Source organism: Mchenga conophoros, linkage group LG14, assembly GCF_057382185.1.
Source record: "Mchenga conophoros isolate Kocher_MC1m ecotype Shallow Benthic linkage group LG14, M_conophoros_male_GT1.1, whole genome shotgun sequence".
NCBI lineage: Eukaryota > Metazoa > Chordata > Actinopteri > Cichliformes > Cichlidae > Mchenga > Mchenga conophoros.
The window spans coordinates 12,891,672-12,917,423 of NC_140539.1; the positions used below are offsets into that span (position 1 = coordinate 12,891,672).

Consider the following 25,752-nt stretch of genomic DNA (forward strand, 5'->3'; position numbering starts at 1 on the left):
CGTGGTTCTGAGTTTGTCTCAGTTTGCGGAGGTATTCGGCTCCACAGAGTGAAGGATTTTGGGTATGCAAGCTCACTCAGATGTACTTGTGTCCCAAAAGCTAACAGCACATAATGCAACAGGAATGATACTATGCACAAGTCAAATGCTGATTGGTTCACAAGTGGGCCTGAACAGGAAAATGACTTCTTCATGAAGTGGAAACACAAAGTGGACGTTTTTCATTGTGTTTAACACTGACGTTCACTTCAACTTGTTGAATGTTACAACTGTAGTCCTCTCTGCAGCAGGCTGAAGGACTAGCAACAACACAAACAGCCATAGCCCACACACTGGTGACAGTAAACTGTTATAACATGTAGTTGACGGTCTGCAAAGCTGCTGCATGTAGACCCAGCTCACAATCGTGCTGGTGCCTTTAAACTGTACAGATACGCAAGCAGAAGGTGTTGGTTAAGCACGGTGATTCACTGTAATGCACAGAGGGGCTTGTAGGATCAAGTAAATTGTTGGTTTTGCATAAATCTCTGCAGACATAAAGGAGGATACCTTTAATCATGTGCAAGTGGAGTGCCATTACCCTCCATCCTCTCGCTGTTAGATCAAGGTCGACTCACTTGAAATGCAGATGGGCTTGACTCAAGGCGTCGGATGGCTCTGTGAACAATGCAGCAGATAAGAAATATGGGAGTTACCCTAAAGACTCCAATTAGCTCCTTAAACTAATCCTCTCGGTCAGGCCTTTATTGCAGCGCAGACGTTAGCTAATGTGACCAATTTAGAATATTAGTATTCAAGTAACTGGCTAATCTGCTCTGTTTCTCAGAGGAATGGTTGTTTCCTTCAGTGAATTCATGAGTGCAATGAAGCACAAAATAATATTTTTAAAATCTATATAAAGTCAGGTTTTGTTGTAGTGAATCTTCCAAAAAGTTGCAGAAGTGATGCTAGAATAAAAAAGGATATGAATGTTACCTATTACCTGTTTTTGCATCTTGAAACTCACAGTTTTTGTGCTTCTGATTCTCTCGACCTACTGACATGTGGGATAATATATCATACGGGATTGTCAGAGTACTAAAATCTCTGTCAATTAGTAAGCTATATAACCAGAAAACAAACAGAAACAAATTGATTGTGTTGATATATTTTACATCTTGACTTCAAAGGGGCGTTATTGCCTGTGGAAGGTGGAAGGCAGCCATTTTTCTTCTAGAAAGGGGCAAAGTGGCAGATTTCTGTTGCTGGGGCATTTGTCTGATTTACCTGCCAGCAGTTTGAACTCTTTAAAGCCTGAACCATGAAATAATTGCCGGAAAAAATCACATTTTTGGAAAATAAAGTGTTCATTTTTTAGATTAATTAAATATTAATTTACATATGTCACACTGATGGCTTAGAAGTCTCAAACAATCATTATTCAAGGTTAATGTAGCTAATTTAAACCAACACTAAATTGGTTTAAATTGGTTTTTCATTTCAGTGCTAATATTTCCTTTTTAGATGGATGTGTAAAGGAATTTAAAAAAACATAAAAGACCAAAATTTCCAGGGATAGCTTTTACACCAAAGGATGCTCCGTCAGGACCTTTTAGTATCCTTTTGTTAAATATGCAGTTTAATACGAATAGTTGACTGTCATAAGGCCCAGAACACACAAAAAATGTGAAATACAAACAAGAAATATGAAAAGGAAATCTAAACAAACTCTAAGGCACAGGGGACTGAGGGACGCACTGAATGGAAACATACACTCAAGACTCAAGACAAAGATTAAGGGCGTGACAGGACTATGTATACACGCACAGGGGTGATTGAGTAGAGACACCTGGGAGACACAGCTGAACTAAAGCCAAACAACAACATACAGGGAAGTAAAACTAATAGAAGAGATAGATTAAACCGTGAGCAGGATATTAAAGCCAAAACAGGAACTGAAACAGAACTGAGGCTCAAGATTTTAAGATGCGATGGACGATTGTAAACAATCACAAACTAAGAGTCAGTCAGGGAGAGCAGCACCAACCACTACTAGCAAATGATGCTTAGCAAGATCAAACTAAAACAAATACATGAATCCCAAATATCTGTCGAGATGATCTAAAATATACAATTAAATGTGATTCAGAAAATGATACAAAACCATCCTGTTAGGCTTTTAAAACCATTGTCTGCACTTTTGTGCTGCCTCTAGGTCATCTTAAATTGGTCATGTGATTTGGACACACACCCCCCCCAGATTACATCGACTGTAGAGAAAATTCAGGACCATGACACAAACTTTCTATGGATCAAAAATCCACAATACAAAGAGTAAAGCCTGACCTTGTTTGCTGTTGGTGATGTATTGTGAAGAGTTCCCCAAACAATCCCAGGGATGCGCTTACAGCCCTGTAATTGTTTTTATATCTACCCATTTAATTTCATCCCGTCAAAGTGATAAAAACGTTACAATCATTTATGATCTAACATTGGTTTATGTTTTTCTTAAACACACAAATAAACTGTGCGTTACTATGAAAAAAGCAGTAAAAGAAAATGATTTTTTTTAACTAAGATGCAGTTAAGAGTGCTCCGTTTCTCCGGCGTGCTGTGTGCACACTGAGCACAGCGTGTGCAGGGACCACCAGTAACTACGCTATCAGAGATAATCTCCGCCCCCCAGCCAGACTCCTCGGGTCCAACAAGTGTGAAACGGCCTCAGCAAACGGATTAAGGTTAGAATAACAAAATTAAAGCCAAATAGTGGGGTATGCACTACATCGCTCCCTTCCAGTCCCCTATTGTCTTTGTCTTATCAGCACTTGCAGGTGGCTGCTTTGCAGTTATGAAGTACACAAAGTCTTTTTTTTTTAATGTTTGTGAGAAATTTTTTTATGCTAAATATCGAACCAAGATTTGCCTTCATTTTTCTCCCACTTATCCAGTTTATGGTCATGTGGGGCGCTGAAGCCTATCTCAGCTGTTACAGGGCAGGAGCTGGGGTACACCATGGACAGGACACCAGCCTGTCACAGGAGTGACACAAAGACAGACGACCAATCATGTCCACATTCACACCTGCAGCCAATGTAGACTCACTAGTGTCCCGAATTCGAAAATGTGGCACAAAAACAAACCAAAATCAGATGTGCAATCAGATGAAGAGTTTATTAAGAACACACGTGTGGGAAGAAGCACACAGCATCACATCAGCGGACTTCTTCGCCCAAAATACACAGACAATGGCTTTTTATAATGTCAGGGTTAACGCCCCTTCACGCGTTATAAGAACATTATTTGCATCTTGAGAACATTATGTGCATCGTTTACAGACAATGATCAATTTTTAGAGCTAAAGGCAGACACAGAAGTTCCTCTTTCTAGCATCTTTTCCAAATATGGCGCTGACTTCAGGCCCTGAAGGCCCCCGTGGACTTGTCCTCCTCTCTGACACATCTTCTGTCATCTGTTACTAAGCAAACTCAAATGCAACAGGTTGCTGAATGCATTCAGGCCTTTGCTCAGGCCTGTTTCTAGATTGTATGTATTATATGTGTTTTATAGGCGTGTATGCAGCTTTAACCTTCTGTAGCTCCAAGTCACTTACACAATAGATCGTCCGGACATCGCGCCGAACGAGGCTTATGACCTTTCCTTAATTGACTGAACTTCAACTCTTTAATAAGCACAAAATGCAATGTGTGTGTACAATTATTATGGCTGCACCTGTAATAAAAGGTTAATGTGAGGCCGGCAGGTTTTAATGAACATCTTAATGCAGTATCTATACTATAGATGATATTATTAATGATGCAGGATATATTGTAGCAATAAAATCCCTCTCTCGGGAACCACACCGTTTGTTGTGTCACTCCTTGGCCCCCTCAGTTACTTCTAGCTCCATCAATGGCATCATGGACATCGGGATCACCGCTCCGGGGTCCACTGCCCTCGTGATTTCCTTTTCCAACAATCCTCTGGCACAAGGAATGAGACAACAACCACAAGTCACCAATATCCCTAGAAATGATGCAATAGAAAGCATTACAGACATCACAAACCCTTTCCATTGTCCGAACACGGATGTCATCCAGCTCTCCAGCAGGTTATCGATTCCTGAGTGTTCATGCATAGTTTTAGACAGAGTTTTCAGCCCTTCCAGAGCTCGAGTTACTGAGCCATCTGGGGCAGTGTTGTTGGGGATAAAGGTACAACACATGTCTCCGAACATGGCACATACGCCCCCTTTCTCCACCAACAACATGTCAAGGGCCATTCGATTTTGCACTCCCATCAGTGAGGTCGGACCCAACTGTTCCGCCCTCTAAAGCCTGAACCATGAAATAATTGCAAGAAATTTTAAATTTTTCAAAAATGAAGTGTTTATTAAACCCTTTCACAATGTTTATTATTTAAAAACACTAGGCATTAAGGGTTTTATCTAACATATGCATATCTTTGGACTGTAGGAGAAAGCCCACACAGACACTAAGAGAACATTCAAACTCCACACAGAGAGGCTCCAAGCAGCAGGATTCAAGCCCAGGACCTTCTTGTAACCACCACAACCTCAGGCCACCTACAATTCCCTCATTTCTGCTTCACTTTCTACTGGCTCCAGAGATTTTGCAAGAGAAAATCAGAGCAGATCTTAAGAGCTCCTCTTGCTTACCACTGTGATTTCCTCTTTTCTGTACTCTATGAATTCTGGCTTCATTTTTTTTCTGCTACCATATGACAACTCACCACTGGTGCGTCTTATTTACACCATTTACACAGTTTTAAAATGAATATATGGTATTAGAGATACAAGTGCCTCTTATAAATGGGATATCTATAAAGGGTTTAGGTCAGCGGTCCCCAACCGCCCGGGCCACGGACCGTTACCAGTCCGTGAGTTGTTTGGTACCGGGCCACGAGAGTTGAAGCTCGGGTGTGAAATCTATGGTTTTCAGGGTTTTTGTCAGTTTTTATTGTTAACTCGGTTTCCCTGGGTCTTTTCACATGTGTTATGAATAAATCTTCTTTTTTTGGTACTATTACTGGTTTTATTTTGTTGTGTTTATCTGCGACACCTTAAAGGCCTGTCCATGAAAATATTGTCAGACATAAACCAGTCAGTGGCGCAAAAAAAAGGTTTGGGGCCGCTGGTTTAGGTGTTTTAGTTGGAATACCACACATAACCACTGGGACAATCTTTTAAAGACATCCACGCTCTCTCCATCTATGTTCAGCACTTCATTAGATTAGACTGCTCTGGAACTCGTTTCAAGTGGAAAGAAAATGGCTTTTTCACTCTTATATTCAGCCGTGTTCCTTTCCATAAGTACTGCAGGAACACAGAACTATGTCTTCATATTATTATAAATTTATTTTATGTTATTTTCAGCAGAATCCAGTCATTAATAAAGGCTTGGAGATGTCGGTTGAGGCCCTGGAACACTTTCAGTAATTTAAGACATTTTTTATCAGATATAAAACAATAATATAGGACAATGAGGAGTCAGGTCGTCTCTTACAAGCTCCTGTCTCAACTGAGGCTTTCGTCTGTCTTTACTTAAATGAAATACAGTGGGCCATTAGGGATCTTTCTCTCACTTTTACCTGTTATATTACCAACACCACTCACTTCTTTTTTCCCTTTTCAGTGTTCATCAAATATATGATGCTACTCTCCCTGGGGGCATAAATCTGTTTCCTCTTCAGCCTTTCACACACTGCTGTTGTTGCTGGATTCATATGAAGAGTCCCTCAGAGAGCACAACCGGCAGCGAACGTGCAATTATGCTTTCGCCGCTGGAGCAGAAATACATCCAGAGCAGCGAGAGCAGACTCACATAGCCGGTTCAATCAGCTTGCCGATATCATTTTGCTATAATCAGCTGGAAATAATGCAAAATATAAAATGTGTACAAATCAGGCAACGTCAGAAGAGTTGATTTTAATATAGAAATGCAACTCCAAATAATGTATGACCCGGGAAAAAAGCATCCCTCCTCACCAGGCAGCCAAAATAAACGTTAGAAAGAATGTGCAAATATTATCTGATCTAGTTCTGCTCAACAGGAAATTATCTCGACATTATACAGAGCTTGATTTGGCTTTACCCTGCTAGCTACAGCTCTGTCCGTGTAGACTTAATTAAACTTTTCAGTGAGATGTCCTCCTGGAGTTATTCTGCAAATGTCTGGCTCCCTCTCTATTAACTCAAATTTATGACTGCTGTAGTTCGGGGACATCACTGAATGAAATGCTGCTTTTTTCTTTTCCTTTTCCGGCATCTGAGTTCGTACCTTTGATTCCTTTAACTCCACCGAATGGCTGATGGAAACAGACTGTAACAATCTGAAAATTCTGTCTGACAGCAGCCTAACGATGATGAGCAGGAGCCTTTTTTCATTCGATACTCAAGCTCCGCTTCTCTGTAATGTAATTTCCTTGCTACCTTACGCTTGACCACTATGTTTTCATTATTTTGCATAAGTCACCAAGAAACTTGATGAGAATGTCTCAGGCTTAAGTGTCGAGAATATTAAAAGTAAATAGCCATCGCAGGAAAGGCTTTAGACACACTTTCTGCCTACATTACAATAGCTTCCCTGCAGGAAATCATTAGGCTCATTAGGTACAACTGTTCAACTCATTGTTAAGCAAATATCTAATCAGCCAATCAGACTCAGTATGTATATATATAGATGTGTAGAGATGGTCAAGACGACCTGCTGATGTTCAAACTGAGCATTAAAAGGGGGAAAGAAAGGTGATTTAAGTCACTTTGAACATACAGGGTTGTATGCTGAGATCTCCCCACACAACCATCTGCAGGGTCTGAAAAAGAGAAAATATCTAATGTGCTGCAGTTCTCTGGATGATAATGCCCAGTCTCAATTTCTGCTGTGACTTTCAATTGTAGGGTAAGAATTTGGCACAAACAACATGAAAGCATGGATCCAGCCTGTTTTGTATCAACGGCTCCGGCTGGTGGTGGTGTTACAATGTGGGGGATATTTTCTTGGCACAATTTGGACCTCTTAGGGCTTAATGAACATAATTTAAACACCGCAGGCGTTGTTGCTGACCACGTACATCCCTTCTTGACCACAGTGTACCATCCTATGATGGCTCTTCCAGCAGGAAAACGCACAAAGCTCAAATGATCTCAAACTGGTTTCTTGAACATGACACTGATTTCACTGTACTCAAGTCACATGACCTCAATGCAACAGAGCACCTTTGGGACGTGGTGGATTCACACCATGAATGCGTTGCCCTCAACTTTCTCTGTCAGTTATAGTTTTTTGTTTTTTGTGCTGCAGTTGAGGTTAACTGGAGTATTTGACACCGCCATTACTGCCGTTTCTTTAAAAAAAAACAACAAGACATGGGTGATGTGACGATGTGAGAACGATAAAAAGAGAAAAGAATGCATTTGGTTATGCTGATCAAAGGTGCCCTTCAGAAGAGTGCTTCAAGTGATTAAAATAACTGCAGATAAAGACGACAACAAAGACTACATCCCCATGAGAGGAGGAGAAACCTGAAGATTAACATAAAAATTTAAAGTCTGGTACACGGAGGAAATTAAGAGAGATGTTGAGGAAAGGTGGATTTAAGAATAATCATGATGCTGCATGTACAGACACAAAAGGGCAGTGCAACCTGCTTGAGATGAGTGCAATCCTGAAACAAATTCAAACATGACAGTAATGCAATGAGTTGAATGAATATCAAATCTATGGGAATATTTTTCTGATAATTAAATCAAAGCAACGCATTTGCCATTTTGGTGATGGCTGATGATCAAATATTTGTTCTGTAAAGCATTTTCAGATCAATTTAGATAAAAGCTGTAGCCAAATTCACATAAACTGAACCGGCATTAGAGAACGCTGTTACTGTAATGAAATCACAATCGCTGTTTTCATTTCAATTTTGATCTCCCCCATGATTCAGGATTGCATCATCCTCTCTGTGAGGAGGAACGGTTAAAAACCAGCTCAACTAAATAAACGTCTTCTTTCAGTCCCCGGGAAGAAACACCAGATAATAAAAACTAGAAATTGTATCATTTAAAGAAAAAATCATCGGCATCATCTCGTGTCTTCAGGTCCTGCTTGAGTGGGTGGCAGGATATGTATGCATACCTGAAGGAATCTGTGTGGGTGTGTGTAAATGCGCAATGATGGGCGGAGAAGGAGGTAAATTAATAAAACAGATGGTTTGAGGTATATGGAAAGAAATTATTGCGAAAGGTCAAAGTGCAGAGTGTGACATTTACCGAGGCATAAATCTGTTACAGCCACAAACGCTGTCGTCGTTCCTGACAGCATCAGCGCGGGGAGGATGGAAGCCAGAGAGACGTTCATTGTTTGTCTGCTCCACAGCCAACACATTACTTACTGGGATTTGTGCGAGTATTTCACAATCTGCAACTTAGGATACAAAACACTCTCAGACACACACTCACACATGGGCTGGCAGAGCTCCAACTTCATTACAACAGCACTCGGGCCGGCTGATTGAGTGATCAAAGCTAATCACATTTAATCCTATCTAATCATATGTAATAACCAACACTGAGCGCTCAGGCATGACAGCGCTCTCCACTCTCTCTCCATCTCCCCCCTTTTCGTCTCCTCTCCTCCTTGACATTTGACACACACACACAGACCTGCAAAAAAACATGTCCTCCTCCCTCCTCATCCATGTTCAGCATCAGTCGCAACCAACAGAGAGCGGTAAAACCGCTAGAAGTGAGGTATCAAAATGAGGCGAAAAGGACATAAGACTGCCTCGTTAGAGCGCTGAGCCCGCGGCACGCCCAGCGTTCGATACCTTCGTGCTCTTGAACGCCCAAAAGAAACAAGATGCTCTTCCTTTCAGTTGCGCCGTGTCACTAGCAGCTTTGTCATGAACAACTGGAAGAAGAAGATCTGGTGGTTTCGAGCTCTGTGTATTCTTCCCCATTCATATTCAGCACACAGTTTTAAAGCAGGAGCATTTAAAGCCTTTGAGATTTCCCTCTGTGTTTTCCTTTGCTTTGATCAGATTTTGAAGTCCCGCTGAGATGTTTCTGTAGACCACGGTTAAATGTAATGATAATGCAGTGTGATCACTGGAACTGGTAAGGATTTAAGTAGACTTCACACAGAGAATAATTATGCCTATGGTGGGAATTTATAGCCGTTTCTGGTAAAGCTGAGGCGGGAGATGCAGAGGTGCTTCGTTGTAGCGTTTGCGGAAGGTAAAAACCTCAATTTTGCAGGACCTCAAACTATACGGTCCCTTTCATCTGAGATCTGCTCCCCTGTTTGTGTACTCCTCCATTCCTCGACCCTGTTTTTTAATCTCATTTTTATCAAAGTGTGTATTTCAGAGGACCGAAAAGAGCTATAAAAGCCTTGCAGTTGAATTGTCCCTTTTACGACAATATTGGACGTCAAATGGGGTTGTTTATAGAAATGTATCTGAAACACCCGTCCCTTAAACCTTTCTGACATCAAAATTACCTCTGCAGTTCGCTACACCCAGCCGGTAGCCTGGTGTGTGGAGACAGTGAGGATTGAACTTCTCTCTCAAGCTCTGTTTTTTCATTCTTCATACGTCTCTGTCAAGTCGGTCCGCTCACATCAGGTACAAACAGTTTTTCCTTTACACCATGTCCTCACAGGAATGGTGTAGATGACTGGCATTTTTTTTCAGAGCCCAATGTGCAATCATTGTCTCAAAAAGGTGCAAAAACAAGAAAAATACCTGTTGTTTCACATTTACTGGCATGAATGAAAGGGAAGCCATTGTGCTGAAGACAGCTTGGAGTGATTAAAACAAGAGCGTATCTGTTCAGTCAGGCGTTAGCTGGATGGAAACTCAGATGAAATGCTTTCTGTGTGGCGAGTGGTCAGATGCCACCTCCTGTAAACAGGAGAGCCAGCCTCCACCGTGAAGAGGAGTAAGAGCCTGCATAGCCTCAGGCGAGCATTTTTTAGTTTGTCTTTCTTAAAGATTTGAGAGTGCAGTAAAAAAAAAAAAAGATGATTTCTCACAGGCTCTTGGTGAATTTGATCAGGCATAACAAAGCATCCAGGAATGTACATTTTCTTGCAACGTGTTAACTCGTTTCATAAATCAGCTGCCTACCAAAGTGTGCAAATGAATTGCCAAGTGCTTTGTTTTCTGAAATGAAACAAAAGCAACGAGCGCCTTGTTGAGCAAAATCCACTCCCTGGTGACATCCGAGCTCAGTTCATTCCTAAGTACCACACTTGTGTCTCCAACTGGTGCAGTTTGCTGAGTATATACTGAGTGTGACACAGTTTAAATATTGTTTCAGAGTCCTTTGCAGCCTGCCAAGGTAAATATCTGAGGAAGAGCTGTTGCGGTGTAATCCTTGTGCCCACAAAGAAAACAAATTGATAGCCAAGGCCTCGGGTTTTCCGAGCTGCACTTTACGATCGTAGAAAAACAACCCAACAAACATCAGGGCATCTGTTTTTGTTTTCCTCCCCAGGATGCCTTGCTGCGGCTGGCGGCAGTTGTGGATGCGCGCTCTCTGCGAGTGGCCCTTCGAGATGGCGTTCGGGAGCTGCTGCCCAGCACGGTAATGCATGAGAACACACACGTATTGGAATTTCCTCAAATTATTACCTAGAGGAAGGGGAAGGAAGAAGAAAAAGCTTCCTGTTAGTATTCAGAGTGGTGTGGTACTCAGTACTCAGCCCTGACACAGGACCAGGGAACAGAGCACCAAATCTTGTTACAAATGGATGAGGCTCATCGCTCATTAAACTAATCAGAATCAGATTAATTTTACAAATGAACGTGCATGTATACGCGGGTGTGTTTTAATTCCAGGAGTGTGCATGTGTCTACTTGCTGGAAGAAGACTCGAGGCTACTATCTGACGACCCGCCACATGAGCTGCCACAGGAGGGAAAAATCAGGTGTGTGCTGCTTGTGTCTGTGTGTGTCTCTCTCTCTCTATGCGGCAAGTCACAGATGTTTCGTCTCAGTGAATCACCGCCGTGTACTGATTTGCTGCATTTGTTGTTGAGGGCAGCGATACCCCGAGAAGCAATAGAACAAAGAGGAGGGGTAGAGGGGAAACGGAGACGGATGTTTCCTCTGTGTGAGAAACAGGTGTCGTCTAAATGAATGTGAGCCACTCGGTCCAAAATCACATCCTCCTCAGCACAGAGATAAGGTGACACACAGAGAGGACCTCCTCTGTTTTTGTCCTGGCCTTTGATTTTTACCCCATCACTTTTTTTTACCCTTCCTCGCCCACCCATCTCTCTGACAGCTTCTTTTTTCCTCTTTTGTCATCTGCTTTCCCACCTTCCCACCTCACTGCATGAGTCTATCTTTGCCCTCTTTTCCCTCTCAGCCTGATCTTCCCCCAAAGAGCCACAAAGCACTATGCTGCCTGTGTTTAGATCTTCCTGCCTACAGCTACCGCCCTCCCCCTTTCCCGTGCTCCTCTTTCTCTCTCACCTTCAATCCCTCTCCCGTGGAAGCGTTGCGGGGCTAATAGCCGAGGTGACAGTGCCTCCGGTCCCTCAGCGAGGCTCACCGATCCTCTCCTCTCTTAAGTGCTCCCCGAAGCTCCACGACCCCCATGTGCTGCTGCGACTGCTGCCGAGGCGCTGGGGAAAAACCAATTCTACATTATTGATGAAACTGTCTGTTTGTCAGACAACCACCCCGTTTCCAACACCTCATTGCCACATGAACAACGGGAAGCCACACAAACCTCCTCACGAGGCACCAGCGCACAAGGACACGCGCACACACAACACCTGAGCGCACGCACAGACGAACGCTCACATACTCGCATTTATCAGGACGAGATATCGTGGCGATATTAAAAGAGCTACAGGGAAGTTTGTTACTTTTTCTCCTTCCAACTCACCTGCTTATATAAGCCTGTTATCAAGTCCTTGACACACACACACACACACTCAATGAACCCTTATAAGAGGCAAGGCCATGCTGTTCCAGCCTACTTTCTAATACATACAAGCCCATTATGTGGACCTTGACGCACATGCACAGCCACGCGAAAAAATAAACCTAAACAAGTTCAGCTAAGAAATCTTCCTTGAAGGTTTCTCTTCTAAACAACTTGTTGTGCTCACAATATGTGAGCCAAACAAGCCAAATGAAAAATGCTGCAGGCCAGAGTGCAAGGATATGATAATAAACACGATTCAAACTTGTTGCCATCTTCTTTGGGCCGGAGCTCATTAAATATGGAGCCAGGGGTAGTGTTGTCTGACCAATGAAAACTTCTTTGTGGAAGTTGTAGATGCCGCATCTTCTAAGCTGAAGAGCGGAGGGACCACCCTGCTTGCTATGAGTGATCCACGATGGATATGCTGCCCTCCATATGTATGACATACTTTTCTGGGTGAGATGATGTATTACATCAGCATGGCGCCGCAGTAAAAGAGTCCAGGGCTAAACTGGAGCCTTTCAGCCCCTGGAAACAATTTAAATATCAGTGTTTCCCCCCCTTTTGTCTTGATGGTTAAGTAGTTATGACAAATAAGATTTACATTATAGATTAAGCAGAAGCATTTGCAACTGTCATCTGATATGCAAACAAACTGCTATCCTCCAAGTTCAGTGTGTAGACCACTGAATTGTTATTGTTATATGGGAAATGACATAAATAAGGTGCTTTTAAAGTAGTTAAAAGTATCGGTATTGGTGATACTGGCCCTTTATTTACTTGGTGTCAGATCAATAGCAAACTGAGAATTTTAGTTAACATTAAAACACACATTTTAACATCACATGTGCTGTCAGACGAACACACACAACAGCAAATAACAGTATTGTTCATAGTACCTCGGGGTCATTTGTTTTGCTCTCCGCTGTACCCAGAGAAGCTGTTTTGAACCAAATACATTACGCAAAGGTCAACTATATTTGTCACAGTAGTGAAGTACAATGAGAATGTTTTTTGACTGAAGTGCAATACTCCTCAGTGAGTTTGAAAAATGGGCATTTTTAAATCAATGCACCATGTAGAGATTTGGCTTCAACGCTCTGAGGGATTTCAGACTCTGTAGAGCCTGTGTGCATTACAGAGGGGCTGCTGCTCTGTGTGTGCGTGTGTGTGTGGCTGCCAGAGGGATTTACCGATTATTATCTGAAGCACATACATCTTGAATCTAACTGTGTGCACGGGCGAAACCGTGTTGCTTCCTCTTCCTGTTGCTTTCTATGCTCGTGCACTTTTAACACAAGGCGTGCACTGTGTTTGCGTGCGGTAGCCGGTCCAAAATACACAATTGCCCCAGTGTCCTATATTTTAGCATGAAACACCTGCCTTCTTTATTTAATGTAACACCCACAAAGACCTACACCTTTGCCATCACACCTGGCTTCACACCTGGCTTGCTCTTTCGCACACATACACACATATGCACAAATGAGTTTATAATTTCACAACGAATAATAGGGCTATTCAGAGGTGTTTTTGTTAGTATGAATGAATTCAGCACAGATCTGGTTTCATAATGTTGCCGCTTGTTTGTCCTTTTGCTCCAGCTGTCTTTCAGATTGTCTCCTCCCTTTTGTCTCGAATATGGCGCGGGTAATCGTCTGTCTCAGACCAGAGTCACACTGAACTATCTATCATACATCTGTTTCAGGAGCATCGCGGACCAGCTGAAACGATGTCAGTGCACCGGCCTTCCTCCATCCGAACTGCCAGAGAAGTACAGAATCTGCCTCGCAGCGCCGTTACCAGCACACAGAAGAGGTGTGGTTATGTTTTGAAGGGTAGGGCTTTAATGTTGCTAGCGGACAGACAAAGTGCCCAGCATGTCCTTGTTCATGCAGTGTGTGCATGTGCGCGGGAGCTCGCTTGCGTGCATGAGAGCAGAGAGATGTGAGAACGTGGGAGGAAAAAAACAAGTATGAGGAGATAGAGAGGGAAGTAGCGAGAGGCTATGGTTGCCGAGGGAAAAGCATGGAGCCGTGTGGGCACGAAAAGCTGGACAAGAGGACTAAAAAAAGCAGCGAGAGGTCTGTGATGAGGAAAAAATGCAGAAGAGCAAATGGAGACGAGCGAATACACGCAAAATATCACGTTTAGTTTTGTTAGGTTAATTATAGACCCTAAAGTACACATGCATGACCACTCTGCACTGTGCGAATCGATACATAATACTGAACACCCATCATAATAATGATGCAGGGAAAGAGTTAGCCTGGCACCAAAGAACTAAACCCATCATTCTGTTTGTTTTGTCCTCTGCTGTCCACACGCGCAGCAGCACACACCTCGGTGATGACTTTTATTTTGCTCATTAGGATAAGTTGTTGTTAAAGATGAGAAAAACAAATTAAAGAACAGAGGAAGAAAAAGTATTATGCAAGGACATCAGGTGTACTTTGTACCATAATTTTCTCTTGCATATGTAGCACAAGAACATGTGGGGGCGAACAAATAAGATTAGGAGCTAGACAAGGGCATGGACGGAAAACTAAAGGACGATTAAAAGACCTCTGAATAAATTCATGATGTGTTCTGAATGCTCTTCTTTCTTTCTTTCAGCTGTTGTCATTCCTATCTTGGAGCAGGACAAGGTCATCGCTGTCTTACTGGTGAGTCAGTCAAGGACAAAAAATGAATCATCCAAAGTAACAAAACCAGTTGCAGCAGAGAAGGTCATTACCTCTAAGTTCTCCTATTAAAGAAGCAAAAGGCAGATTTTTTCAGTCGTGCGCCATATGTGAAGTCAGTTCTCCACAGAGACCACACAGCTCGCACCACCAGCTCCACTGAATAGCATTTTGTTGATTTTCCACTCTGTGTGTGTGTTTTTGTATTGCAGGTGGGCTGCGGTCCACTATCTGATCAGGATGAACTGCATCTGAGCGTGCTGGAAAAACATGTAAGCTTGCTCCTGCGAAAAAAACAGCCTGGCAGCAGCTACGGTGCTCTTTAGTGAATCGACACTCTTTGGCACGGTGTTTTACCAAAGAAAGAATAACAGCATACATGCGTGTGCTCTGCTGTGTTAGGAAATTAGGAAACACTGGTTGTCAAACAAGTATTAACATCTATCTGTACAAGCCTTGATGTTATTTTCTATTCCTTAACTATAGTCTGTGGTATTGATATGCACCAATTTTACATTTGTATTGTTTTACGGATCCAAATCTTGTGTATAATGTTAAATAGATGATGATTAAACAGAGGTTATAATTGATCTTTTTACGTCCACGTGGTGTCGCAGGCCTCGGTGGCATGTGTGCGGGTCCAAGCTGTTCAGACATCCTACCAGAGGCCTCCTCTCAGCCCTTCTCCACTACAGTCCCACAATGCACTGCTGCCCCTCAACGTCTCAGAACAGGACTACTGCGAGCTGGACCGCAACATCCTGCAGCTCTGTGGTACGCACACACACACTTTACAGACGTTATTTCATCTCTGCCTCTTTCACTCTTCTCTGAGAAAACAACAAACTCATGCACACATGCATATACGTATATGAGAGGTGGGATATAATAATGGAGCTGGAGGTGGATGAAAACACAAAGCATTGTTTTAAATCTCATGCTTAATGCTATTTCTTCACACATACGCATCAATCTTGTTTGTTCCCTGATAACTGTCAAAAAATGTGGGTTGCATTTAGTGTCTTTAGTTGTTTTGGGGGTTTTTTGTGTGTGTGGGGGGGGGGGGGGGGTTCACTTCTTTTCCTTCTGTCTTCATCTGCAGTCCGGGCAGCCCTCCATCCCATGTCTTGTCTTCATTATTAGTCCCGCTCCTTCCCTGACCTCGCTGTCTCAGTGTATCTCTCCCTGGATTGCTTTCTGTCCACTTGCGTACATGCTCTGCATTCCCACTCTTCCTTAACGCCACTCTGACCTTGCTCTACGCTGGTTTTTCCTCCCGTCATCCTCTCTCTCTCTCTCTGTCTCCCTCTCTCTTTTAGGTGAGCTCTATGACCTTGATGCAGCCTCTCTCCAGCTTAAAGTCATCAATTATGTAAGTGGGTTGAGATCACTCATGCACTTTCACACACACACACACAACCTGCACACACACACACACTGTGTGTTAAATATGTACAGTACATTCAAGACATAAAATCCTTCCCGGTGATTTCTACCTCTCTTCCTGTCATTATTTTTACTACAAGCTTATTGTCACACAATTACTCCATTAGTCTCCCCTTAATGTGCGCACCCTTCTTATATGATACACTCTCTGAAGCCAGGGGAGCAGAGCGAGAGGTGTAGAGATTGATTGCAGGGAAGGAGGAGCTGTGCAGAGAGCCGTGAGAGAGAGCAGAGTTATCAAGCTTCAGCCACGGTAGTCATAAAATTGTAGTCAGCGGGACTCTGGCTACAATTCAAATGTATGGAAATATTCACAGAAGAAGAAGATAAGAGAGGGCGAGAGAGAGAATAAAGCAAGAGAAAGTAGAGAAATTTGAAGGTTATGCTGCATCAAATGGACAGAGCTGCAGTCCATCCAAGGAAGTTTGATGGATCCAGGGACGCGATTCTTTACTTCAGAGTTTAGTAAAAGAAAATGTTAACACAGTCTTTTGTCCTCACATGAAAAGGAAAAATAAAACCATCAGCGATTTCTAATCGCGAGCACTGCTGCAACTCATAATCTCATAATAGTCGGAATAATTGCGGCCCTAACATACTCGGAGTTTCAGGTATTCCGAGTATTTTTAATTTAGTTAAAGGAACCAAGTGAACCCCGCTGCTTTCCTTCGACAACTGTTTTTCCTCATTTTCTATTATGTTTCTAAAATGAGAACATGCACTAGCAGGCGGACGCTATCAGATGAACTCATTTACCATTAGCTGCTGTTACCGGCGTCCCTGCGCAGCAGAAATTATAGATGCTGTCTTTGAGGACACGGATAGCAAAGGTTGCTCTGAAAACCAGCGTAAAGCGAGGTGGATATTTCTCTCTGTAAGCGCTTAAGTCAAACCTACCTGACCTTCTGTGCAACTTGTGCTACCCTGGGACCAGCTCAGCGGTGCTGAACAACGGCAGCGCGGCCTGCATCCTTTTATGCCCCTGAATCTGCATTGGACTTTTCTTTTCTTCATCCATCTGTCTCACAGATGAGAGCGAGGGAGAGAGGCTGCGGTGGTGCAAAATAGACTGCAGGGCTTTTAAAGATGCATGTTAAATCCGACATGATTTGTTTTTGTCTATTTGTTTATTTTTACAGTTGTAAAAATAATGGGGTGAGGGCACAGGGGAGAGGAGAGGGAAGAGGAGCACGGGATTGTTGCTTCTGAAGAATCGTGGTTTTTTTCGGGTGGGAAGAGCTCGGGGCAGCTCTTATGGTATTAACAGCATTTTGAAAAAGGGGTTGGAGGGGCTTATTATTATATGAGGGTGCAGCAGCGTGCTTTGTGTGCGTGCACATGTGTGTGTGAGAGACTGGGGGGCAAATGTGTTGGCAGTGGCTGCCGTTTATTCCTGTTCTGCTTCTTCTCCATCCAGCTCGGTGGATTACGGAGAAGAATGCTGTGTGAGGAAGCGCTGCTGCATATGTGTGTGTGTGTGTGTGTGCGTGTATATGTTTGTAGCAGTGTGCGCGCAGGGGCGTGTACGGCTCAGAGTGTATTTTCAGTCTATGAATGTGAATGAAATGTTTTCATCACAGACAGCAGCGGGAAATTGGTTGCAACAGAGCAACAGCTTCAGGGAGCTTGAGCACACACACACACACTTTAATTTACACACACGCAGACACCAAATGTGATTTTCTTCTGTTTGTCCATCTTGGAAAATCACAGCTAACTGCGGGGCTTACGCTAAAAATGTACTTGAATAAATCCCGTCTGTTTAGCGTAATAAAAACCTAATTTCATTCCAGATTTTAATCTACTGCAAAAATCAGTTTGAATTCTCACCACGCCCCGGGAGCAGTCATTTTTCACTGTCCGCCGATTTCTTATCTTATCTCCACGCCTAGGCTACACTCCAAAGAATAGTAAATTGAAGGTTTTAAAACAATCTGAGCGAGTAAAGAGAGATTTCTGTGATTATACGTCAGGACTGATGTCGTGTTTGTGTTCTTCCGCAGTTGCAGCAGCAGACTCGGTCGCAGTGCTGTTGTTTGCTACTGGTCTCTGAGGATAACCACCAGCTATTTTGCCAGGTATACACACAAACGCACACACACAGACACATCTTTATCGCTGTCGTACACATTTGTTTTCATAATCTGTCTTTGAAATACCACACAAAAAACAACATGGACTCACATACTGTTCTCCTCATCCCCACAGACACACACACACACACACACACACACACCATGACTCATTTATCAAAGAGCAATTTGAACATTAACATTTGAAGAACTCCTGACCTTTGACATCTCTGACCTTTTAGGTAGTCAGAGACAAAGTCCTGGAAGAGGAGATCAGCTTCCCGGTGAGGCAAAATATCAATGCAATAATTTACTTATTGTTTATTGATTTTCATCTACATTTCATGTTTGTCTCCAATGTTCCCAGTAAAACAGGTTTTTTTTACCGGTTTGATCGCATTTCCATTAAGTCTTTTATTTTTCCCTTTTACTCATGAATGACCTTCATTTCCTTCGGGGAGCGAGGTTATGTTTTAATAGCTTTTGCATGTGTCTCACTCTGTAAACACAATAGCTCAAAATGCTTTGAATGAATTCTGAAAAATTTGTACATACACCCATCATGGTCTTCAAGGTCAATTTAATTATTAACACTCAAAAACTGACAAAAAACCTTATAACTTAGAAACTATGATTCTTGCAAGTGTGCTGTGAATTTAAAATATGTCATATTTGACCTCTGACCTCTTTCAATCCAATTATATTCAGTTTTATCACAACAACAGTTGCTTAAAGGCGCTTTATATTGTAAGGTAAAGAAATTACAATGATACAAAATAGCTCTTCGAGATCAATCGCAATCGTTTTTCCTTAAATTATTTGTGGTGAGCTGCCTCGGCTGAGGTTTGCGCTCTCTGAGTGCTTCTTGTTCGTTATGTGGTCTGTTAAGCTGAGGTGTGGATTTCAGGGATGTCTTCTCCAATTTTTAATAAACAGAATTATGATGCAAGTGTTGCAACCCTGCGTGTAGTTTCTTTTTTTTCTTTTTTTTCGAGTGTCATGATAGAATAAGCCTCCCACGTGTAATTACTTATAATCCTCAGCAGGAGTTATAATTAAGAAATTTGGTGAGGGCCAGTAATGACATCCTTTGGGTGGCTTGCACTCTCCTGTCTCTGGCTGCAGTGCTTGTGTAGCATATTTAACAGGCTTTCCATTATCGTGTGAATAGACTGCGTGCCCCAGCCTAAATGATGTGTGAAATCTCGATAATAGCCGGTGAAGAGAGAAATCAAGACACAAGAAAAAAAACTTAAGTGGCTGTATGTGCTGTTTAGCAGTGGTAATAAGCTTCACTGACAATAAACAAGCTTTTTTATATCTATTTTACCCTCATTATACTGGTTTTATTTACTTTCCGTGTGCTCATCTTGTCTTTATTATCTCCTTGTTTTTCTTACTTCTGTGCAGCTGATGTTTGGACGTTTTGGTCAGGTTGTCGAGAAGAAGAAGTCAATTACTCTTCAAGACATCAGTGCTGTAAGAGATCTATCTATTTGTGCATCTATCTATCTGCCTGCATCACTGTAACTAATCTGTTTGTCTTTTCTGCCTGCTACCATGGCAGGAGGAGCGCAGGCAACTGTCCAGTATGTTGGGCTGTGAGATTTCCTCCATGCTTTGTGTGCCTGTGGTCAGCAGGGCTACAGGTCAGGTGGTGGCACTAGCGTGCGCGTTCAACAAGGAGGGCGGGAAAAGGTACGTCCTCGCTTTGAGTTGTTTCTTTTTGGTTTGTTTTTCTGTTTAATGCTGAGAAGACCACACGGCACTCGCTGAAATCGCGTTTGGACCTCCCAGCTGTTCAGAAATCACTCCGGCGTTGATGGCTTAATGCCGAAAAAACTTTTTTGAAATTACTCGGCTGTCAGTCCAAAAGTGATTTGGCTTTTCCTAATGCCACAACTGCTGACTCATGGTAGATGCAAAGATTTATCTGACAGCAGCTTACAGTAATGTCGGGATGGGGCCTGATTAGTTGCGCCTTACAGCTCAGATTTGTTGAGGTTATAGTAGCAGAGACTGCACTGCTGTTTCCACTAAGATCTGCAGCTTACCAGCAGGTTGTGCTTTGTGTTGGCCATGAACAGATGCAGGGGAAGGACTGAGATGCAAAAGCAGCCCTGGAGTTTAACCTAGAGTAGCCCAGAAATACTTGTGCAGGGCTGACATTCATACGGGATTTTTTGCTGATAGCAGAGTGTCTGTTTAAAGACACATGTCAGAAATGTGAGTGTAATGACAGGTTCCAAAAGTGTGTGCAAAAAGACAGAATAATGGAAAGGTAAGGATAGGCTAGCAGAAATGATATCACTCAGACCAGTGATAGGCACGGCAACGTGTGACACATGCACATGCTGCTACAGCTTTACAATTAAATATATATAATACTCTCATGCATCAGTATAACACAAAGAGGCTATTTCATGTTTTCCAGCACAGGATGCTATTGAGCAAATGCAGTCATGGTTAAAAGAAAGTATACTCTCTTAAGGCTTTAAATATCAGAGCAAAGCATCATCTGGTCCTTAGCGGGTGTAAAAATGAGGTAAATGCAACTCCAACACATCACATACGTCATATATCATCACCAAAAACTAAGCACACCCTTACAGCTTCCATAAGAAGCAGGAGGATAAGAGGACAGGTATGTACTTCATTAACAAATCAGTCCATCATTGTACAGTGTGAAAGATCATTCACAAGTGGAAAACATTTGAGACAGCTGACAATCACCCCAGGATCGGACGTCCCAGCAAATTACACCAAAGTCACTCCCTGTTATGCTCGGACGAACTGCAAAAAACAAAGTGGTACATCCCAGACTTTACAGGTTAGCATGTTAAAAGTTCAGTAAAGACTGAACAAGTCTTTGGGAGGGTAGCCGGGAGAAAATCTTTTCTCTCTTAACCCTCTCAGGCTCAAATTAAACTTTTTGTTGCTAATGCACAACCAAGTCCTGCAGTGGTACTTCTCAGTATGTATGTGGGGTAATCAGGTTGTTAGTTTTTAACTGTTGCAAATCGGCAACGCCTGCCTTGAGAGGGCTAATAGCACGTGGCAGCACAGCTGAGGTTTGCCAAGTTACACAAGACTTCTGGACGAATGTCCTTCAGACAGATGAGACCAAAGTGGAGATTTTTGACCATATTATACTATATATCCCACTGTCATCAAGGGGGTGGTGATTTGTGCTTGTTTTGCAGCCACAGCACCTGGGCAGCTTGCAGTCTTTTAGTCGACCATGAACTTCTCTGTGTTCCAAACTTTTTTAGAGTCAAACGTGAATTCATCTGTCTGACAGATAAAGCTTGACTCAAACTCGATCATGCGACAGGAAAATGATCCTTCGTACAGAATGACTAGAAAAGAAAAGAATCAAGGTGTCGAACTCCAGACCTGACTGATGTGCTGTGGTAGGAAATTCAGAGAGCTATGCTTAACAAATCAAACCAAATCAGCTAAAGCAATATTTTAAAGAAGAGTGGGTCAGAATTCCTCCACAATGATGTGAGGAAATGATGAAGTAATACAGAAAATGTAGCTTTGAGTTATTGCACCTAAAGGTGGAAGCAGCTTGTAGGGTGTATTTTTTCACACATTGCTACTGCATTTTGGTGCAGTGTAATATGTTATGTGCTGTAGTTCCGTTTACCTCATTTTAAGACCTGCTAAGGACCAGCTGATTTTTATTATCTCCTGATATGTAAAACCTGAAAGAGGGTGTGCTTTCTTTTTACCTTTTTAACTGTGGAGCAAAACAATTCGCAGATCATCTGCAATTTGTCTCGTCTGTCCATCTCTTATAGATGTGTTATAGCAAATCTTCTTACCTATTTGAATAACAATCTCCAAAATATTCGCAGATATATTGTATTTCTCAAAACATATGAATAAATGAATAAAATAAACATCCCTCCCATCCATTGGCTACAAAACTAGGCTGCTTACATTGTTTTATTCCTTTTCAAGTTACCTATTAAAGCTTCTTAGTCATTTTCCAGCCAAGCACCAGATTTGTGCACAGGCTGTATGGATTCACAAATCACACGGAGCTGCACAGATGCCTGCTGCTGATACGTGAAATCAGGATATTTTAGGTTAGTTCAAGCAGAAACTGTTGGTGATGCCGAGTGTCTGTGCAGAGAGCACACAAGGGAAACAATGCTGATTATTAACAGTCTGCCATCTGAGTCTGAGCTGAACTGATCTTCAGGTATTTACTGATGATTTGCAAGAAAACCCTAATGTTTTTGTTAGAAGTCAAGGCCTCACCTGTCCCTCATTCTGCATGGCTGTTTGTCATCACTCTTGCGAATCCCTACTCGGCAGTGCTTCTTGCTTAAAAGTCTTGCAAAAGTATGCAGCTGTCATTTATTGGGCAAGAAGACCCGCTAACTCATCAGGTTGTTAATATGACTCCATCAACAATGCACACCCATCTTTCACTGCAAGGGCTGATGCTTACAAAACGTACCATTATAACCCAGAGTGACACAGTTTTACACGGATAATTTAAGTCTGGGTCCCGCTCCGTGTCACTGGCAGATGTGGAAAGTCCGTCATTTGACAGAGTGACCGCCCCCAAACATGTACCACAGCACTTTTTGAGCTTGAGCTCTAATGTGTGTGTGTGTGTCCAGATGGCTGCGATGAGGATGACAGTGTGAGGATCTAGCGTCAGGTCATGAGCCTAAAAGCAGCAGGAGGCTTTGCTGCCTGGTTTGGCGCTATGTTTTGGCATGCGTGTGTATGTATTTGGTTGTGTGTGTGTGTGTGTGTTGCCCAGAGCAATGCTGCTATCTCCTGAATGCAGAAGTCTGTAAACTTGCACTCCAGCTGTTTGTCTCTGTGTTTGTCTAAGAAACTGGGAAAGTTTTTTTGTGTATTGTATGATTTCCACACACGTGCAGACACTCTCACGCAGTCCCGTGTTTGTACTCCCTCCCTCTCTCTCTCTCTCTCTCTCTCTCTCTCTCTCTGTCAAGATTGTGAGAGATGAGAAGGGATCATGTCCTATAATTTCTCCCTCTGCCAGTGGCACAAATGATAGAGCTTGCATCTCATTACCATAGTAACAGCAGCAGGATTATGGTCTCAGCTGTGCATATAATGTGATGAATATCCTGTTCTGTGAGCACAATCATCCAGATTTTAGAAGAGCCGTATATCTCGAAGGTGCATCGCCTCATTATAGATATTGTCTGATCATATTCACGGTGTCCTCTTCACCCGTGACACCGGTGTATAACAACATATTGTGACACTGGTAACAGGTCCGTATCTCAGATTTAGTGGCAGCAGGAAAAAGAAGCAGCTTGAGAATGAGCAGAAGCACATTGTTAGAAGGAGACAATAGAGACACTGTTTTTTTTTATTTACACTCAGATATATTGTTCTTTTGACAATTAGGCTGAGTGATGGTTTGTTTCTAAGTGATGGCAGGATTTTTAACTGCTCCAGTCCAGTGTCACAGAAGACATGCACCTTCTGGTCTTTGGAGGTGGACTCCCACAGGCTGTTGATCATTTTCTATCACAGCTTCAAATAACTGGCGTCTGCCACCAAAAAATATTTTCCACTCTCTTTATTCTGACTCCTCTGAATCTCTGAATGTCACTCGTAAAGATTTGTAGGACACTTGTTGAAGTTAAAGTGAGCCTGACAGGCTTTTTTTCAGGCTCCAACCTCTTTTGCTTAGATTCCTCTGAGGCCTCCAAGCGGAGGGCAAGAACACCTTGAAGCAATATACAATATACCCTGATATCTGCACAATAATATGCCACTGCCCTCTGTAGGCAAACACAGACAACTACAAGCATGAATGTGGTCAATGGTGTTGCTGTCAGTTTTGCCTTCACTTGTTGCCTGCACAGAGTTGTAAGTCTTTGTCGTAGTTAGCCAAGAGTAGAGACTGTTGTCTTTTCCACCTTCCTGTGTGTGAAGGTAATTATTGAGGTTTCTTATTTACTTTTTTTGCATGATTTTAGTTTTGGAAAAATGTCTCAAGTAAGAGCGTGTTCATGTTTTTATGACAAAACAGATTATTTAAATGGTTCTGATATACAGTATTGTACAAAAGTCTTTATTTAGTTTTTATATGTCAGTAGGAATATGGAAAATAGAAAATGGAAATGGGAAAAAAACAGCTCTTTGGCAATTTGATGCCTGTCAAAATGTGTTATCTTTGTTTTTCTGGCAGGCTGCTAATAAGAAAGTACCTAAAGATACCATTTAAAATTGGTTCATTGCTAAGTTGTCTGTTGCATGTAGACAGTACACAGGTTAATCTGTTGGATTAGGTATGCTTGAATGATTCATAGGTCATTGTGTAGTGACTAAAGCAGAAAACATTCCTCCTAAAATGTTCAGGTACAAAGACTGGACTAAAAATAAGTGAAAAAGCAACCAATGTCCTAAGAAAAACTGAAAGACCTTCAGAAAACCCGGAGAACTACTTATCAAGGGCATTTTAAAAAGTTATTAGAAAGTCTGGATCCTGGGAAGCAAATTATGAAGAAATAAAAGGTGGCTCAAGACTTTTGCACACTGCTCTATTTACATATCTGCAGTTGGATAGTTTAATTACAAGATTTCATTTGTAAGCCATTTCATAAATGGGAAATGTTTCATAGCAGTGCAAAATCCAGATTTGTTATAGCCAGGCTTTTACCCTTTACTCTGTGTGTGTTCCCTATTGCAGACACACCGAGGTAGATGAACATGCCATCCAGCACTGTTTCTGCTACACTTCAACAGTCCTCACTTCAACTTTGGCCTTCCAGAAAGAGCAGAAGCTCAAAGTGGAGTGCCAGGTACTGCACATGCACACGGACACACACAAAAACACACACCCATCCAGTCATATTCTCACATATGCCGTATGCATAAATATACATGAAGTTGCCCTTTGAAGAGCTATTTGTGTTCGCTGTTTCTCTTTATAGGCGCTCTTGCAAGTGGCCAAAAATCTCTTTACACATTTGGGTAAGTCTTCTCTCCTCCGTCTGTCCATCCATGTGTCTGTCAAGTGTGAAGCAAGACCAGTGTGGTGCAATTTGCATTAATTGAAGTGATCACCTTGTGAAACAAATGGTGCACATAATTGAATGAGATATTAGCGACCCTTAAGGTGATCATTGTCATAAAATCAAAAGGGCATTGAAAATTATGGGTCCACCTTTCTTTCCTATAATTTCCATCTATCTGTGGAGGTATTTCCATTCTTATCGAGCTGTAAGCACTGATGGCATCGTGATTGCAGGTACAAAAATTGATCTGTTGGTAGAGCAAATTGCCTCTCACTGTACTGAAGCGTTGATTACAAAAGCTCTTATCAGCTTGTGTGGCGGATCCACCGGTACTCGTACTGTAATCTCTGTTTCTGTCTATCTGGGTTTTGCTGTGTCCCCTTATAATTTCCTCTGTTTTCCATTTAATTCCTTCTCTCATCCTTCTTTTTTTCTCTCGTTCTCCCCCCGTCCTCTCTGTCTCTCTGATTCTTTCAGATGATGTGTCAGTGCTGTTACAGGAAATTATAGTGGAGGCCAGGAACCTCAGTGATGCAGAGATGTAAGCCCTCTGATTCATCTTCAAAGGGATTTATCAGTGTGCGTGTATG

The 25,752-nt window shown here is 42.3% G+C and overlaps 1 protein-coding gene and 1 long non-coding RNA gene across 4 annotated transcripts in view; one reads left to right on the forward strand and one right to left on the reverse strand.

Annotated features, from left to right (window-relative positions):
- Positions 1-25,752, forward strand: part of pde2a (phosphodiesterase 2A) — a 172,568-nt gene that overhangs the window by 129,200 nt on the left and 17,616 nt on the right. For 2 of the 3 annotated variants that reach the window (XM_085245343.1, XM_085245345.1), the window contains exons 3-16: positions 10,490-10,579; positions 10,834-10,922; positions 13,641-13,750; positions 14,549-14,598; positions 14,829-14,888; positions 15,234-15,390; positions 15,936-15,988; positions 18,066-18,140; positions 18,377-18,418; positions 19,545-19,613; positions 19,702-19,832; positions 24,835-24,946; positions 25,079-25,118; positions 25,640-25,703. In XM_085245343.1, coding sequence (XP_085101469.1) covers positions 10,490-10,579; positions 10,834-10,922; positions 13,641-13,750; positions 14,549-14,598; positions 14,829-14,888; positions 15,234-15,390; positions 15,936-15,988; positions 18,066-18,140; positions 18,377-18,418; positions 19,545-19,613; positions 19,702-19,832; positions 24,835-24,946; positions 25,079-25,118; positions 25,640-25,703 — 1,142 coding nt within the window. Of the gene's footprint in view, positions 1-10,489; positions 10,580-10,833; positions 10,923-13,640; positions 13,771-14,548; positions 14,599-14,828; positions 14,889-15,233; positions 15,391-15,935; positions 15,989-18,065; positions 18,141-18,376; positions 18,419-19,544; positions 19,614-19,701; positions 19,833-24,834; positions 24,947-25,078; positions 25,119-25,639; positions 25,704-25,752 lie in introns of those variants that run through there. The other variant, XM_085245346.1, reaches the window with a different exon arrangement.
- LOC146559416 (uncharacterized) lies at positions 3,830-11,856 on the reverse strand. The gene is made up of 3 exons (XR_014888337.1): positions 11,732-11,856; positions 11,473-11,624; positions 3,830-10,626 (listed from the first exon to the last, which is right to left on the reverse strand). It is a non-coding gene; the product is annotated as an uncharacterized LOC146559416 (long non-coding RNA).